General features: G+C 39.4%; 1 protein-coding gene across 1 annotated transcript; it reads right to left on the bottom strand.

Annotated features, from left to right (window-relative positions):
* Positions 1 to 17,458: 17,458 nt before the first annotated feature.
* LOC132614581 (glycine-rich cell wall structural protein 1-like) lies at positions 17,459 to 18,577 on the bottom strand. Its single transcript, XM_060329087.1, has one exon. The coding sequence runs from the start codon at positions 18,450 to 18,452 to the stop codon at positions 17,619 to 17,621; it is 834 nt and encodes a 277-aa protein (XP_060185070.1). The 5' UTR covers positions 18,453 to 18,577; the 3' UTR covers positions 17,459 to 17,618.
* Between the last annotated feature and the right edge of the window lie 328 nt (positions 18,578 to 18,905).

Genomic DNA, 18,905 nt, shown 5'->3' with positions numbered 1-18,905 from the left:
CCTTCCTTGATTGTTTGTATAAGTTATAACTCTTGTTTGGTGGAATTTATTCTGGAACTAAAGATGATTTCTTTTAGACAAGGTCATGCGTGTGTAGGGTCAAGCCCGCATCGAACTTTATACGAACTATACTACTTTGTGAAACTCGCTTTTCCCATTATTGGATTATTGAACTTAATCTTCTAAAGGTTGGACCTTAAACTTATTTTGTTGTTGAATGGGTTTCTTGAACTTGAAATTGAATAAGAGATTTGAATAAGATTCTAAATCGGTTATGACTTGAAATGCCTCCATTTTTTAGAAGTGAGATTCGGCTCTAAGCCACGATTGATGAGTCGGTAATATGCCATGATTTGTATTTTGTTGGTGTTTGGGCCAGTATAGGCAAGTTGTGCTAATCCAGAGGACGATTAGCCGTTATGGATCCTAACGTATCGATACGAGTATTGCTGTGCTAGTCCAGAGGACGATTAGCCTCCGTATCTTCCTAGACCGGAGTATCTATTGCTGTGCTAGTCCAGAGGACGATTAGCCTCCGTTGCTTCCTAGCCCGGAGTATCTATTGATGTGCTAGTCCAGAGGACGATTAGCCTCCGTTGCTTCCTAGCCCAGAGTATCTATTGTTGTGCTAGTCCAGAGGATGATTAGCCTCCGTGGTTTCCTAACCCGGAGTATCGATTGATTGATTAGTTTGCCTATGAGTGGCTTGTTTCGCATCCTGTTGTCTGTGAGTGGCTTGTGGTGATATTGAATTCGTAAGTGAAATACTTGGCCTGGTAAATGGTAAGGAGTTAAGTTAATGTGTCTGTCATTGTTGGGTTCTTTGATGACTCTTTAATGTTGCTGACTCACTTTATTCCTGGGTTTGAACTGTTATTTTCATTGATATCATTTTATTGATTTTATTGACTATATCTTGTTTTGTTAACTATTGCCCCTTAGACACTCACTGAGTACCCAGTACTCAGGCATACCATTGTTGTTTTTGATGGTATGTTAGGTATCATTGAAGAGAAGGTTTGTGATACGCCTACGACTTAAGAGAACTTGCTGCTTTCGAGACTATTCAGTGAGCCCACATGATTGTTCGTGTGGCACCATTCTATCTTTACTTTTCGTCTTTTAGTTTCGGGCTGCGTCCCGATAATTTAGACATTGCTCATTATCTTAGAAGCTCCATAGTATACGTTCTTGTGGGTAGCTGTTGAGTTATTGATTAACTCTCGGGCACGTCATTACGTTTGACTAAGTATTTGGTGAATAAAGACTTCCGCTGATTTAATTTATAAGTTCATGATTTGTTACATTTACTTTATAAACTGTTGGAGGCGAATGTTGAACCTGGCGGGTTCAAGTGTCATTATTGTATCGTTTAGGTTCTTCCGATGTTGTTCATAACGTCGGATGCCGGTCACGTCTAGGGTGGGTTTTGGGGCGTGACAACTTTACTTTCATGCATCATTATCCAAGGGCATCATAGTCTAAAGGCATCATCTTCATGGCCTAAAGACATCATTTCATGGCCTAAGGATCTTATTTCTTGTATCATGACCCTAAGACATCATAGCCAGAGACACCATCTTCATTGTCTGAAGGCATCTTCTCATTGTCTAAAGGGAGTTTGCATCATGTTTAACTATTCATCGTACTTTATATTTAGTTGACCACTCACCATTTTATCCAGTCATGTTAAGACTACTGGTACAAGACATAAACAGGAGTCACCTCTCATCAAATGGAAGCAACTTTCGCTTCCATTTCCGTTTTCTTAATCTTTTAATCCGTCAAATTAATTCATGTCCGATATTACCACAACTTGACACGAGAGCAACATTCATACACATCCTCCATGCTAGTCATTAGAGTAAATGTATTTTGCCTTGTCAAATCCTTACGTTTCTACCCGTACCTCACACCTGAACTCAATATCGTCAAACCCTTTCAGGGACTTCTTTTCGTCTCTAATCATGAACTACGCCTGACCTGATTCCCGCGGTGGGATACGTAGGCGGCCTACATGGGCCTCGGTCACATTATTAGAAAATCCCAATTTTATTTTGCTTGTAATTTGAACTATGCTTGACCTGATTCCCTTAGCGGGATACGTAGGCAGCCTCTATAAGGCTCGGTCTCATCATTTGCAAAAGCTCACCATCCTCCTGTGCCAGAAACTGGGACAAAATTTAAGGGCGTCATCGCAGCTCAACATCCTCCTGTGCCAGAAACTGGGACAAATTTTAAGGGCATCGGTGCAAGACGACATCGAGAGACATGAAAGTTGTCGTCAACAGAGTCATTAGACAAAAGAAAACTTCGGAGAAGGGGCATTCGCTTTGTTTCACAATGTGTCACAGTTCCAATTGGCCAAGATTTAGAAATGGGCGAAGGTTACAAATCCAGACAAAGTTGGAAGCATGAAGCGTCAAGAGCCAGATCTTCAAAGTCAACGCGAATCAACCCCCCCCCCCCCCCCCCCCCCTCAAAAAAAAACTTACAAATTTTCTTTGGATGCAGATTTCCAAGTTGTGGAAGCTCAGATATGTAATGTTTACAGCCTCGCAAGGATTGCGCGTCGAACGGTTTGAGTTTTCTTATAACAATTATGCCTCTCGGGTATCAATAATTTTCGAGATTTGCAACAAATTAATGCTTGAGTCTTACAAATGATTTTCAATATATCAGCGCACAAATATTATTGCTTTCAAATGCTTTGCATAAGTGCTCTCAAACGCACTGCATATGCACTATTGCTTTAAATACCCCGCACTGCATATGCATTATTGCTTTAAATTCCCCGCACTGCATATGCATTATTGTTTTAAATTCCCCGCACTGCATATGCACTATTGCTTTAAATGCCCCGCACTGCATTTGCACTACTGCTTTCAAATGTCCCGCACTGCAAAAGCACCGCACATGCATTGCATTATTACTTTCAAATGCCCTGCAAAGGCACAACATCATTGTTCGCAAATACACCGCATTTAGGCTAGTCCTCCTTTAATAGGAGTTGGCAGCCCCATCAAAGAACATTCTCCACCCTGGATATTCTTCTGCGATATCTTCTCTGACAAACAACACTTCTTCATCAGGGAAATAAGTCTTAAGAGGCATGTATTCTTCATCTACGGGATTTTCAGCAAGATGATCGGCTATTGTCTGCCCTTTGACAGCCTTTTGAGTAATATATACAATATCAAACTCACTTAACAAAATTTTCCATTTGGCTAATTTCCCAGTAGGCATAGGCTTCTGAAAGATATACTTGAGTGGATCCATCCTTGAGATGATACAAGTAGTATATGCAGACAGGTAATGCCTCAACTATTGTGCAACCCAAGTCAGGGTATAGCAGGTGCGTTCCAACAAAGTATACCGGGCCTCATAAGGTGTGAACTTCTTGCTCAAGTAGTATATTGCTTGCTCCTTCTTTCCCGTTTCTTCATGTTGTCCCAACACACATCCAAATCCATTCGCCAATACAGACAAGTACAATAACAAAGGTCTCCCGGCTTCTGGAGGCACCATAATAGGCGGATTAGACAAATACTCTTTGATTCTATCGAAAGCCTTTTGACAATCTTCTGTCCATTTGGTAGCAGCATCTTTCCTCAACAATTTGATTATTGGCTCACATATCACCGTCGATTGTGCTATGAACCGACTAATATAGTTGAGACGACCGAGGAAGCTCATCATGTCCTTTCGACTCTTTGGGGCAGGCAATTCCTGAATAGCCTTTATCTTTGAAGGATCCAATTCTATACCCCTCCGGCTCACAATAAAACCCAACGGCTTCCCAGCAGGAACACCAAATGCACACTTTGCGGGATTTAACTTTAAATTGTATTGCCTCAACCTGTCAAAGAACTTCTTCAAGTCCGTCAGGTGATCTGAACTCTTCCGTGACTTGATGATGATATCATCCACACAGACTTCAATCTCTTTGTGGATCATGTTATGAAAAATAGTAGTCATGTCTCTCATGTAGGTGGCACCTTCGTTCTTGAGCCCAAAAGGCATCACTCGATAGTAGTATACTCCCCAAGGCGTGATGAATGCCGTTTTCTCGGCATCTTCTTCATCCATCAGAATCTGGTGATATCCTGCGTAGCAATCAACGAATGACTGCAACTCATGCTTCGCACAGTTATCAATAAGTATGTGAATGTTCGGGAGGGGAAAGTCATCTTTCGGACTAGCCCTGTTGAGATCCCGATAATCCACACATACTCTAACTTTGCCATCCTTTTTTGGTACGGGCACAATATTGGCTAGCCAAGTGGGGTACCTTGCAGCTCGAATGACCTTTGCATCGAATTGCTTGGAGATTTCTTCCTTGATTTTTAAACTCAAATCCGGTTTAATGTTTCTCTTCTTTTGTTTTACCGGAGGACAAGATGGATCGATAGGCAACTTATGCGAAACAATGTATGTGCTTAGACCCGGCATATCATCGTAAGACCAAGCGAACACGTCTACATATTGTCTCAAAAGGTTGATCAATTCTTCCCTTTGTGACGGGGTCAAGTGGACGCTGATTCTTATTTCCATCACGATTTCTGAATTTTCCAAATTTATGGTTTCTGTTTCATCCAAATTTGGCTTCGACTTATTCTCAAAATGTTCAAAATCCTTAGCTAACCCTTCAGGTTGCATGTCCTCTTCATATTCTTCAGAAGTTTGCTCGGGATTTACTATGGGCTCGCTTGTTTCATTACGTGTCACATTCACAGTATCGGAAGATTTATTAATTTGATTGCTGAAAAATAAAAGAAAAATAAATTAAATAAAGACGGAATAATAAATAAAAGCATAGCTTGAATTTGGCATTTGAGCTTTCAAAAGTTTGGAGGCAAAACAACAAAAGCATAAACACGATTCAGGCCTCAGTTTTGAATCGTGGTGTTTCATCAAATACTTAATACAAATTGTCTACCAAGACTCCCGGAGAACCGGGGGTGCGATACAAGTCCAATTGTTCAAAATGTATCCATGCTCAGCATCCCAGATAGTCGGGGCTTCAGAGCATTCATCTACAACCACGTTGCATTCAGCTTCCTCCTCGGCAATGAATAAATTCTTGAGACCTTCCACGAGGCTATCTTCAGGTTCTTCTCCTGATGCTTGGGTGGCGGATGCTTTGAGAAATGACTGATTCAGGAGAGAAACAGGCTTTGTCAAGGGAATGTCACTTCTTCTTTTGAGACTAGCCAGTGCAATCTCTTCAGGAGTGGGCTCGTATCCAAGACCGAAAGTATCTTTCTGCCCAGGTAACTGAATCGGTTCCCCGATGCCATCCAAGTTCAACCCGAGACCTCGACCAGGTTGGAAACTATTTTTCAACATTTCCTATGCCACCATTATAAGCACCTGCGGCAATTTTATTATTTTCGTTTGAGCAGCACACATAGTTTCCTTAATATGGAAGACAGATCCATCCAGCCTTTCTACACTTTCGATAACCGGAATTGAGCTTTCGGGATAGATCGAATTGATGCCTTCTCAATGGATTACAATTTCTTGCTGGTTCCAGACAAACTTCAAACTTTGATGCAGGGTAGAGGGAACTGCACCAGCCATGTGGATCCATGGCCTTCCTATCAGCAGATTGTAGCTAGCAGGTATATCCATTACTTGGAATTCTACCGTGAACTCCATGGTTTGATTTCTAAGGCCAAGTCAATCTCTCCCACGACACATCTCTGGGCTCTATCAAAACCTTTGACCCTCACCTGACTGTCGCGAAGTTTCCCGACATCAATCCCTAAGGCTCGGAGAGTAGTGACGGGACATATATTCACAGCTGAACCCCCATCAATCAACGCTTTAGAAATAAACTTGTCTCTGCATTTGACTGTGATGTTCAGTGCTTTGTTGTGTCCCAAACCTTCAGGTGGCAATTCGTCATTATGAAAAGAAACTCTGTGGGCTTCAAGGATTTCTCCAACCATGGCTGAAATTTTCTCGCTGGAAGTCTCAGGCGTAACATAAGCTTCATTTAGTACTTTTGCTAAAGCGTTCCTATAAGCTTCAGAACTCATCAACAATGCCAATAAAGAAATCTGGGCTGGTGTTTTCTTTAGTTGTTCTACAACGGAATATTCTTTGGTCGGCATTTTTCTCTAAAATTCTTCAACCTCAGCCTCAGTCACAGCTTTCTTTTGGCCATTTTCTTTGCTTGGCGCTCCTCGTGCGGCCTCCTCGGGGGCATAACACCACCTCGATCTAGTCATTCCGGCTGCAACAGTTTCCACAACCAATCTTCCCTTTGCTTTGTCCTTTTCGTCGGACTGACAATTCCAGGGAACTGCTTTGGTGTTGCAAGAAGGTGCTTGAGCAAATAAGGACGTGATTCTAGGCCTTGGAGTGAGCACTTCCACTTCAAATGGGGCCCTCATTTGGACCGTGATCACTGGAGCAACAAAGGTTGATGATTCAACCTTCTCCTCTTTCTTAACCGGCACAATAGTCCCTTCCAAATTGCAATCTTCGTCAATGGTAATCATGTGCATATTCGCATCGCCATGATTGGGCAGTGGATTGTTGTTTATATTTGGGGGAGCTCCTTTGACCTGGATGACCCCTTCTTTGATCAATGCTTTGATTTTGTCCTTGAGAGTAAGGCAATTTTCTGTATTATGTCCAGTAACTCCTGAGTGATACGCGCAACGTTTAGTCCCGTCATACCATCCAGGAAGGGGATTAGGAACTTTTCCCTGAATTGGTTGGAGTATCCCTGCGGTCCTCAATCTTTCATACAACTGGGCTAAGGGTTCGGCTAATGGTGTGTAAGTTTTTTTTGGATTTCTTTCGAAGTTTGGGCGAGGTCGGGGTGTATTTTGTGCACGGTTTGGTGATTGGTATTGGGGTTGAGGTGAATAGGTTGACTGGTGTTGCGATGGGCTTTGATGGGCGGGTGCTCGAGGTGAGTGATATGTTGGTTGGGTATGGTAAACAGGATGGGGAGTGGGTGGAGGTTGGTAATAAGGCTGAGGGGCTTGGGGATATTGGTTGTAGTATGAAGGCTGAGATGAAGGGTATTGGTAGGTTAACATTTGGTTCGGTATTCGCTCCTGGATGGTCATGACCGCGGACACTCCGTCCCTCTTCTTCTTAGCTGAATCTGATTGAATTGCCTTACTTGTTGCTTGTAAGGCTGCAAGATTTGTGACTCTTCCTGTTTTAATGCCTTCCTCTATGAAATCTCCCATTCTGATGACTTCAGAAAACTTTTGTCCGATGACACTTAACAGTCTTTCATGGTATGTGGCATCTTTTAAAGACTGTACAAAAAGTGTCGTCATCTCACTCTCCGCCATTGGGGGCTGAAATTTCGCGGCTTCTGCTCTCCAGCGCATAGCGTACTCTCGGAAAGTTTCTGTCGACTTCCTTTCCAGCTTCATCAAGTAGAATCTATCTGGGACAGTCTCGGTGTTAAACCTAAACCTGTCCATGAACTCCTGGGCCATTTCTCCCCAACTATGCCATTTCTGCGGGTCTTGGCATGTGTACCAGTCGAACGTTTCTCCCGTCAAACTCCTTATAAACAGCTTCATCCTGATGGCTTGATCTTTTCCTACTCCAACAAGCTTATCGTAGTACGACCTCAAGTGAGCCCGAGGATTTCCTTTTCCATCGAACATATCAATTTTGGTACTTTATATCCAGCGGGCAACTCGATGTCAGGATGAATACACAGATCCTCGTACTCCAGTCCTTCACATTCTTTGTTGGTTTGGATATTTCTAACTGCTTCTCTTAGACTGCAAAGCTCTTTTGCTACATTCTCGTCTGCTCTCGCCCTGGCTTCCCTTTCCATCTCCTCATAAGGGTCAACCTCTGGATGTTGCACGACCTGCAACTGGGTGGTGAAAGGTTGAGCTTCTGCTACATATACCAGTGGCACATACTGCGTGTTATGGTTAGCGGTGTGTGCCAATGGTATGTGTTGAGTTGCCTGGTAGTTTTGGTGAAAGGTGGCGAATTGGCTTGTTGGAAGTTTATTTGTTGGGGGTTGGCTTGTTGCGGGATGACTTGTTGTATGTTGGTTTGTTGCGGGGTGGTTTGTTGCGGGATGGTTTGTGGCATGTTGGTTTGTTGTGAGTGGATCGGTGGTGGAATCGCTTGTTATGGATTTGATTGTTTTGAGATGGTTTGTTCCAGGCTAGTTTGTTGCGAGATGGGAGGTGAATTGATAATGCTTGGATTGATTGTGTGAAGTGGAGGATTTGAGGGAGAGGGCTGAGGGGCGGGCGAGTCAACCGGTGAAAAGGAGGGTGGAATGGTCGCACTTATTCTTTGTTCGTGGTGAGGAGTGTTGAGGGTAAGGGATAGGTTGGTGAGATTTCGCAGTCGCTCGATTTCACTTTGCATATTGGCTATTTGTTGTATCAGTTGGGCGATGAGTTCGTCATTCCCTCCTCCCGGAGCATCGGGTTTGTTTCTTAGAATGGTGATAAGTCCCAAGCCAGTCTGTTCAGAGGCCCCTGAATCATTCATATCGTTGGATTCTCATGCTTTTGATCTTGTGAAGTACGGGTGGTCTGCCAGTTCGCAGTCAACATGAATCAACCGTTGGGGGGATAATAAAAATAAAATAAAACCTTCAAAAATGAAGAAAGCTGCGTTAGTATTGTGCGAATTCATGCTACTTAAAATAATATAATGCGAACTTTGGGCAAATAACGTTGAAAGAAGCACATATTGCATAGCAAACAAATCACATAGTAAAAGAGAAACATAGCAAACATAGCACGACCTATTATGCACGGGACCTCTCTTGTGCCAGAGGTAAGCCTAACGCCAAATATTCGGGATTATGATAGAGTGATCCAAGCCATTTAATTGAGACATTTGAGTTTGGAAATAAAGAGGCCAAATTTCATTGAATAAAATAAAGCGAGTACATCAAATAAACCAGAATACATCAAAGATAACATAATATAAAGACAATCCTAAACTTGGCCTAAAATTTGCATTTGATCATGCTGGCGGTTGAGCTGGAGATGATGCTCCATCATTGCGAGGCCCTACTCCCGTATTTCCTAAATATTGCATTATATTCGCCATTTGATCCCACATCTCGGGAGTGACAACCATGGCCCCCAAGTGTGCATGTTTTATCTAAATTGTCTTCACTCTGTCTTCGAAACCTGATTCACCTGCTGGGCTAGGCTCTATGTTACCATAATCTTCTTGCAGCCATGCGTGATATTCTGGAATACCTCCTGCCGGTCCAGCCCCAATGCTTATCGGATCAATGTTAACCCATTCATCGAGAATTAGGCCAGTTCTAGGAACTCTGAAGTCCGGCCCAAAAAGGATTTCAGAACCGCTCATGTTAGCTTGGAGAGGGATTACTTGATTTATACCGAACTGCCGAAGTACGCGTACCGGGGCGTATGGCTGGAGGCCCTTCAGCCCAATAAGCTCAATGTAGTAAAGCTTCCTGCCTCTTATGTAAGCTGTGGTGCATGGTACCAAAGGATACTTCCATTGGATTTGGTCGCCAGTTCGAGAAGCTAAGAACTCATACCAATTGTGAGTGCCAACTGGAGATACGAACAATTTCGTCCTTTCATAAAAACTACCGATTTTGTTTGACTCGCTAAAGCATATATCTGCCATATTCGGGCGTTGATAGAAATGCTCCATTGCCCACATCTGGAGGAGAAGATTGCAACCCTCAAAGAAACTTACTTCTCCCCGTTTACACTTTCCTAAAGCCCGGAGTATTTCCGCCAAGATCATCGAAACCAAAGTGAGTTTCGCGCCATCAACCCCTTCAAAGAGTTCCCGAGCCACAGAACATATGCAGGTGCTGATCTTGCCATATTCACGTGGGAATACCAAAATCCCAAGTAAGGCTACAGCGAATACGATGGGTCGTCTAGCTTGCCAATAAGCTGGAGTGCACGAAAATTCCTTTTTGAACAATTTGTACTCGTATTGACGCCCATACCTCTCATATAAATAGTCCAAAGATACCCAATTATTTTCGAAGCATCGAAGTTCCTTTGTGTTTTTCAAACCCAAATAGCGGAGAAATTTCTTTCCCGATTGACTGTGCGGGATAATCTGACCCTTCCCTTGGTATTTTAAGTTCGTGAAGTAGCTTATCTCTTCTAACGTGGGTGTGAGCTCAAAATCTTTAAATTTGAAAACCGATCGGTTAGGGTCCCAAAATTGGAGTAAAGCTCTAACTATGTGCTTGTCCGGAGTGATCTGAAACAGCGAAGGGAGAAACTTCAACATCCTTGTGACCGCCAGTCTACTACCCAGGTCTAAATCTTCCCACCATACCCTCAGCTTGCTCGGGACGCCACTGACCATCTTAACTTTGGGGATCTGCGGGACGAAATCCATCCTACAAAAAAGAAAAAGAAATGACTTTTTCAAACTCGACGTGTCATGATTAGGCTTGGATCCTTCTATCACTATCACGTTACACATAATATGCTTGTTGGTCATTGGGTTATGAAAAACCCGTCCAATTCGGTAGGTTTCCTAATTGTGGAGTCGATACCTAGGACCAACCCACCTAAGGTTTATGCATGCATGACTTAATAAAATTGGTGGCAAAGCTCTATCTTAAGTTTTCTAAGATTTGGCTTACTAGACACAAGGTCCCCGAGTGGACTACTCGAGTGAGAAGGCTACGCGGTCACCGGAATTCGGACACCCCGCGCATATGCCAACTCTCCTAAAATTTTGGATTTTTTTTTTTTGAAAAAATTTGCGGGTGCGCAAAACACACCTCGCGTGTACGTGTGATAGTGTGAGTTTTCCATAAATGGAGGAAATATGAACGGAATGCCATTTTAAGGAAAGCGGTAACATAGAAAATTTCACATAATAAAACAGCCATTTAAAAGCACATAAGAAAACAATAAAAGCAAAATAAAAGACAAAACACCCAAAACATCCAATTAATTAATTATTCACCAAAGTTGTTATGGTTAAGAACCTAAAGGTCCCCAGCAGAGTCGCCAAGCTATTATACCCCTTTTAAACGGGTTAAAGTAGGAGTACAACATTTTAGTGATTCCTATTTTGTTTATTTTAAGGAGTCGCCACCTAATTAATTTAATGGTGAATTAGGGCACCTAATTTATTAACTAAGGTAAAGCCTAACTAAACCTCCGTTAATGGTCTGCATAATTAGCGTGATTCTAGGTAAGGGTTCTAGATTATCCTAAAGGGAAAGGGTTAGGCATCCTTTAGAATCCGTTAACTACGGTTAACCGGCCAAACATAGATTAATTAATAATGGGGCTAAAGATGCAAATATAGCATTTAAATTTTAAGAAGATGGCTTGTAAATGTCGCTAAGGTTTTAAAGGAAAATGTAATAATGCTATTTAAAAATAATACTTATAAATTTTGCTAAGGCTTTAAATGAAAAATGCTATTTAGAATAAGACTTATAGAAACTATAATAATTTGCATAAAAGGAGACTTCAAATGCCATTTAAAATAAAACTTATAAATGTTGCTAAGGCTTTAAATAAAAATGCTATTTAGAATGAGACTTGTAGAAAATATGATAATTTGCATAAAAGGAAACTTCAAATGCCATTTAAAATAAAACTTATAAATGTTGCTAAGGCTTTAAATAAAAATGCTATTTAAAATAAGATTTGCATAAAATATATAAGTAGAAGAAAATGTGGGTTTGTGCAGCGTTTTAATAAATATTTGAAATAACTCAAGTGGCGAGGTATTAATTGATTTTTGCGATTTAGGAGTATAAACAAGATGTAAGCTTTCTTTCTCCTTTTATTATTTTTTATTAACTACTTTCGGCTGAAAATATGCATAACTTGGATAATTCTTAAAAAAATGATTACAAAATATTCTTTAGTTCATATTTTGCTTTAGTGGCATTTTAAAATTTCTAAGATAATAAGAATAAAATATGATTCCTTTAACTCAAAAATATGAATTTACGCTATTGAAAATCAATTATTCTAAAAGTAAATATTATAGATACTATAAATAACTTTAATATAAAAAGAAGAAAATGAAACTTATGGAATTAATTATTGATTTTCCTTAAATTAACTACCCATTGCTAAAACTAAACCCCACTAATTTCGCTAAGGTTCATCTAATTTAAGAAAACAAAACAAAATAAAGGGTTAGTCATATAATACAAATTAACTGCACAAAAATAAAGTAGAGGCATAAATAAAATTAAATGGGCTCAACCCATTTTCTAGGACTGATGTGGATCTGCCTGCTATTGGGCTTCGGCCCAGTAAATTTTTATATATTGCTGCTGCGGTCTGTTCCTGTCTATTGGGCTTTGGCCCAGAATTTTGTTTTCTATTTTCTTTGTTGCGGACAGGACTGATGGGGGATGACCCGAGAAGATTGCGTTGGGCTTTTAGCCCAACACCGAATGCGGAAGAAGAACGAGTCCCTCAGACTCGTATGCGATGGTCATGCATAAACTGAAAGGAAAAGGATTAGTATCTAATCAATGAATAAGGTTAAACATGTAAAATATAAATTAAAAACAGATCAGTAGATTATGTATATACTGCATATATTTAAGTATATCTCATGTATACACATTCATAAGGATGTATAGAAGGTTAATATTGGAAAGCTTTCGCCCCCGTCTTCCCGATATTGCACAAGTTCCAAGGGATTTCATGAATCCCATGCATGGCTAACACCGGGGAGGGTTCAAGCTTGATCCATAATGACCCAACTAACCTCCCTATCAACGTATTAACTAAGATATATTGGTCATACACAATATATACATAATCCACAGTACACTTGCAATGGACAGCCACATAGGAAAATAAAAAGGGTACAGAATCAATATCACATTCATGAAATTTCCCTACAGCATAGTGATGGCATGAAATGAATTTCAGTTCAGATCAATTTCCAAAACGAGTGCAACATCAGTTTTCTTTTTTCTTTTTTAAAGAAAATGAGGCAGCAACCAATTTTCCTAAAATCATCAACACTTAATAGTAGAACTAACTGTCTAGGATGATAGTGAATGGGCAAAACTTTACATGAAAAGAACTAACCCTTACGAACATCTAAACCAGTGCCTTTTGATTCAACTCTTATATGCACATATAAGTCTCAGTCTGAACCTAAAAATAGCCATACTATACCACCAATACACAGTAAAGACAACTAGAGCCAGTATAGGTACTATCAAATTTCATACAATATAAAAATATGCATTAGCATGGAAACATGAGTATACATCTGACAACAGACATGACAACAGACTCAAAGGCTAATCCTGGACCATTTTCTATCATAAGAACCAATCTCAACAAGCATTACCAGTATTTTTAAAGAGGAAAAATATCACAGGTTTGTAGATACTCATACTAATATATTGGTCAACCATGGATTAGATGAACATGCTTCAGATCAATTTTAAACAGTGTGCGAGATATGATCATTATTTCACTCGGCTAATGCACAGATCCAAACAAAAGGGGACATGTTGTTTATTCAATCCAAACAGTGAGCATACTAGACCTCAAACCAAAGGTAACATGCAAGGTGAATGATATTCAGACAGCAGGAAACTTAAAACAAAACTAACAAGGGCAAACTCAATTCATATACTTTAAATTAAATAAGCACATAGCAGCCCCCTAACCTGATGCTGGTATAGGTTCAAAAAAAAAAAGCAAATTCTTACCAATCTCTTTTATGATACATCAGATTCAAATAAAGAACAAAACCTTATGTTAACCTTTGTTAAGCTTATTATCCATTTAACTGAACATTTGCCCCAAGCTAACCATGTACAAATCGACTAATGCAGTAACATATAAAACTGTCACATATCTAGATCACATAAATTCTTAAAGCATGAATCTCAGCCTAGCAGAGCAACACTACCTAAACAGGGATGAAATCGGAACCAAGGCATACTAGAGACTGCCCTAAAGACATATCAAATGCTAAATTACCAACTAAACCATACAAGGGAACTTAAACAGAGCTAAAACCTAGTAAGTAACATATATGAACATGCTTGAAAACTACTACTACTAAGCATAACTAAACAAAGATAGCAATTAACACACATAAATATATCCTAAACTAGCAATTAACATGGCTATTCTCTAACACATAGAACAAGTTAATAAATGAACAAATATAACATGTATGATTCTTAAACAAACTACATGATTAATTGATGCTATGTTATATTAACTAAGACTAGGCTCAACTAAACTAAATGAACACCAACACAGATATTAACTAACACACAAACACAAATTAAACTAAAACACGCAAAATACTAAAAATAAATAAAATGAAGAGGGTTCACCGACCTTCTTCGGGTGCAGCGAAGTGGGTGCAGGGTTTCCAATCTACCTCGAAACACCACCAAATCCGAACTTACGTATGCTCAGATTCGAAACAAATCCAAGGCAAACGAAAACAAAATATGATGATTAGATTTTTTTGACTCGATATCAGTAACTGTTATGACTGCTGAACACTAAAACTTTTTAGGGAATTTTGAGCGGCTAAAACAAAGATTTCTTTTTAGGGTATTCACGGCGGCTAAAAAAAAACTCCCTCAAATGGATCAGGAATCGAGTATTTATAGGATATTTTTTTTAGGGTTTGTTGGATTCAAATTTCTGGGCAGGATTCTTGGTCAAAGACGCTCGGATTTCTGTGAGTCTTTCACCCGCCTGATCAGAAAAAGAAAGAAATGGACAAAAATCCATTAAAAACTTGTCCCGAAAAATCAAAAGGGACTGATAAAAAGAGATTTGCCCCTCGCAAAGGGACGAAACCCATTAAAACAATTCAGATCCAAGCAGAGGGGAAAGAAGCGGATAAAACAAAATTCAACCCCTTTCAAGGGTTGAATCCGGATGGGCATTAAATTCATTCCTGAATTTGGCCATGCATGGCCTGGGGAAGGTGAAAGGCGACTGTGACTTTGCTGTTTTTGTTGAAGAGAGAGAGAGAGAGAGAGAGAGAGAGAGAGAGAGAGAGAGAGAGAGAGAGAGAGAGAGAGAGAGAGAGGGAGGAGGAGAGAGAGGAGCGGGTGGGGGTGCGGCGCTGAATAGGAAAAGAATGAGTAACCCTAATGTCTCATCTGTTTTGAAAGAGTCGGGTCGGGTCCGGGTTTAATGGGTTGGTGGGCTGGTGGATTAAAAAAAAGTGGGCTGGGTCGTTTTGGGCCAATCCGAAAATATTGGTGGTTAATTGGGTTCGAATTTGGACTAATAATTTGGCTGATGAAAGACCCAATTTGAGCTTCTAAATTTAAATAAAAGACCCATTTTAATTATCTATATACTAACGTGTGCTAAAATATTATTTAATATAAACGTATGTATTTATTAGTGCTCGGATAAAAATAAAATTATATGACGTCGTAATAGTCGTGCGATAATATCAGTAAATAATGTTATTATTTAACTGCGCAAAAATAAATGTGATGCGTGTGCATAAGGTGGTAAAAATGCTGAAATGGTTACAATGCAAATCATAATAATACTGGTGATAATAATAATAATAATAATAATAATAATAATAATAATAATAACAAAAAATAATAATAATAATAATAATAATAGTAATAATAATAATAATAATAATAATAATAATAATGATAAGGGTAAGTGGTAGTAGTAACAAAAATAATAACGGCTAGTGACTGCAATGGAATAATGAAACGCCGGTATTAATAAAAGCTAATAATTATAGTAAAATATAAATAATTATTTCTTAAGTTGCCAAAAACATTAGAAGCGTAAATAGATTATTTCGGAGGAAAGGTGGGACAAAATTGGATGTCAACAACTACTAACATCAATAAACTCCACCATCCAAAGGCGAGGCACGATTTGAAGCTTATGGGTTTAGGGTTCTAGTTCTTTAAAATTACTGGATTCTAAATTAACAATTTGTACATATTCAATGAATTTCTTAAGACAAATATAAAGTTTGGACCAAAGCTTACTGGGTCGGCCGAACCTGTAAGCTATACATTGGCTCTGCCCCTGCCACCATCACCACTACCAACCGCTACTATTCCGACAGTCACTACAACACCAACCACCTCCACCATCACAATTATCACCACCACTATTACTAACCACTAGCACCAACCGTCACCACCACCAGCAGCACTACAAACCATCTCCACCATCACTAGCAAACATAAAATTTTATCTTTTTTTAATCAAATAATGGTTCTATTTTATTATATTTATATTTTTTTCTAATACTTAATTACTTTTTTATTTGAATTGTATATTTATTATGTTTAAAAACAAATAAATTGTGCACATTCAGATTGTTAAAGAACAAATAGTCATAATCATTCAGTATTCAGATCTAGAGACAAAATTTTAATCATTTAGATTCAGTCATCTTAATCTTAATGAAAACAAATGCGGCCTTATTCTTTATAACGTTTTAAAAAACTATCCTTACTATGAATATCAATCAAATCAATTCAGCTAGGCTTTTATGAGGAACAGAAAGTCGTTACTAAGAGTAAGTAATACTTTATACTTTCGTTTAAGCAGATCACCGGAAGTTTTTGCCTGTTGAAATTTTTTAATAATGAATTATTTAGGTCATAAGTTCGAAATATTTAATTTTTCTTGGCATGTATAATCGGAGTACTGATGACTCATGAGATAAATCTTTTGGTAATATAATTATGATATTTATTATAATTGTTATATAATTATGATTAAGTACTACGCTTGTTAATTGCGTGGCACATAAATATTCTCACTGGAAGTTAATAGATTTGCTCCCACTAGAGCCAACAAAACCCCATTACAATAGTAATAATAATAAAAAATAAAAACAGCTTGGGAACTGCGAATTAGGCTGGCAGAGAAGTTGGGGGCTTCTCCTGATTTGGACTAGTAAAGAAAAGGAAGTGAATTGAGACGAACGAAATGTTAATACTGATATGGAATTACAGTCCACAAAAGAAAATTTACTCAGCCATTTTTTAGGATTTTCCTTCTCTCATGCATTTCTTAATGCAGCAACACTGATTTGGACCCTAGATTTTTCTTGCACATCAAGCAAGGATATATGCGGTCAATCTTTCACCTTCATGCATTTGATGAGTGCAAAACGCGCATGATAAAAATTTGTAGAGCTCCACAAAGCAAAAAGACCTATTTGTAAAGGGTCAAATAATTTGTAGAGTTCCTACGCCTTAATTTATGTGGTGGTACGTATTTAATTAATTGGATACGAAATTTAAGAATAAAAGAAGACTTTTGAAATTTATTGTTAACAAATCATAAAAAATTATGTGACAGTAAATTATTTCATTAAAAATAAAATAAAATAAAAATTTAAAATTAAATTATTTTTAAATACAGAAATATAACATTCTTTTTGTAACATATTAAACTGGGAGAGGGAGTATACATTTGCATGAAAGATTTAAGGAATAGGCCAATAGGTCGAACGTACGATTTCATTTCATTGATAACTTGTGAATAACAAATACTACTCCTACATAACACACATGGGAATTAATGATAACAACAATCTTTTTCTTGAAAATTTGCAAGTCCGATCCTACATGTTTTGAATTCATGCAACTGAAGAGTTTAACATTAGTGATGTCCACCAATTATTCCACCTCCGACTATTCCACCTCCAAATCCACCAACTCCTCCCCCAATGCCGCCACCTTTGCCAAAACCGCCTCCAATGCCACCACCTTTACCGAATCCTCCTCCAACACCACCACCAACTCCTCCTCCTGCACCGCCACCAATGCCACCACCTTTGCCAATGCCACCTCCGATGCCATCACCCTTACCAAATCCTCCTCCAGCACCACCACCAACTCCTCCTCCTGCACCGCCACCATATCCTCCACCAATGCCACCACCTTTGCCAATACCATCTCCCATACCACCACCCTTACCAAATCCTCCGCCTACGCCACCAATGCTCCCCCCTTTGCTAATGCAATCTCCATCCCTTTTATATCCTCCTCCACCAATGCCACCACCTTTTCCAAATCCGCCTCCTATGCCGCCATCCTTTCCAAATCCTCCTCCAATGCCGCCACCCTTTCCAAATCCTACTCCAAAGCCGCTACCAATGCCATAACCTTTTCCAAATCCACCTCCAAAGCTGCCACCCTTTCCAAATCCTCCTCCAATGCCACCACCCTTTCCAAATCCTCCTCCAACACCACCACCAACTCCCCCTCCTTTGCCAAACACACCGCTGACTCCTCCACCCTTACCAATGCCTCCACCTATTCCAACCCCACTACCGTACCCTCCACCAAATCCTGCTCCAAATCCACCTTCCTTACCCATCCAGAAAAACTTTTCATCCTCATTTTTCAAATCTCTAGCAAGAACCAAACTTCCCCCTAGGACATGAAACCAAATTAATGCTAACACTCCTATCCTCACTCCCTGGCCTATCATCTTCAAGGGATTCACGTGAAGTCACGTGACTTTTTTTCTACAGTATTTTCTTATCACTGCCTTATGCAAATGGATTAAGAGCAAAAGGGGTTTATATACTTGTATTTTAGTGGGGTACTTCGCATTCTTCCGGTCGCGTTGGTGCGCTTTAAGTATATAGCTTCAACTACTACCCGTTAGCCGCATTCACAACTGTAGATGCCAAAAATAATTATGCAACTTGTTCTCTTTAATTGGCGGCTGTTTTATTCTTCGAACATTAAAAAGAACACTTCCTAGTTCAAACCTAATTTGCATGTGATCCTCCCCCACTTTTTTGTATGGCTAGGTCGCGGAAAAGGTTTTGTTTCTCAGTGTTGAGTTTTTTTATGCAAGTATAAAAAAATTGTAAAAATCTATCACGTAACTACGAGTAAATCCATATGATAAATTAACCAATAACTTGGTGAAAAT

This window comes from Lycium barbarum, chromosome 1 (genome assembly GCF_019175385.1).
Source record: "Lycium barbarum isolate Lr01 chromosome 1, ASM1917538v2, whole genome shotgun sequence".
Taxonomy (NCBI): domain Eukaryota; kingdom Viridiplantae; phylum Streptophyta; class Magnoliopsida; order Solanales; family Solanaceae; genus Lycium; species Lycium barbarum.
Note: the sequence above shows the minus strand (reverse complement) of the source record. Positions and strands in the feature narration are given on the sequence as shown.

Excerpts from the sequence above, each read along its gene's own strand:
- LOC132614581 (XM_060329087.1), bottom strand. The coding sequence starts at position 18,452 with ATGATAGGCCAGGGAGTGAGGATAGGAGTGTTAGCATTAATTTGGTTT.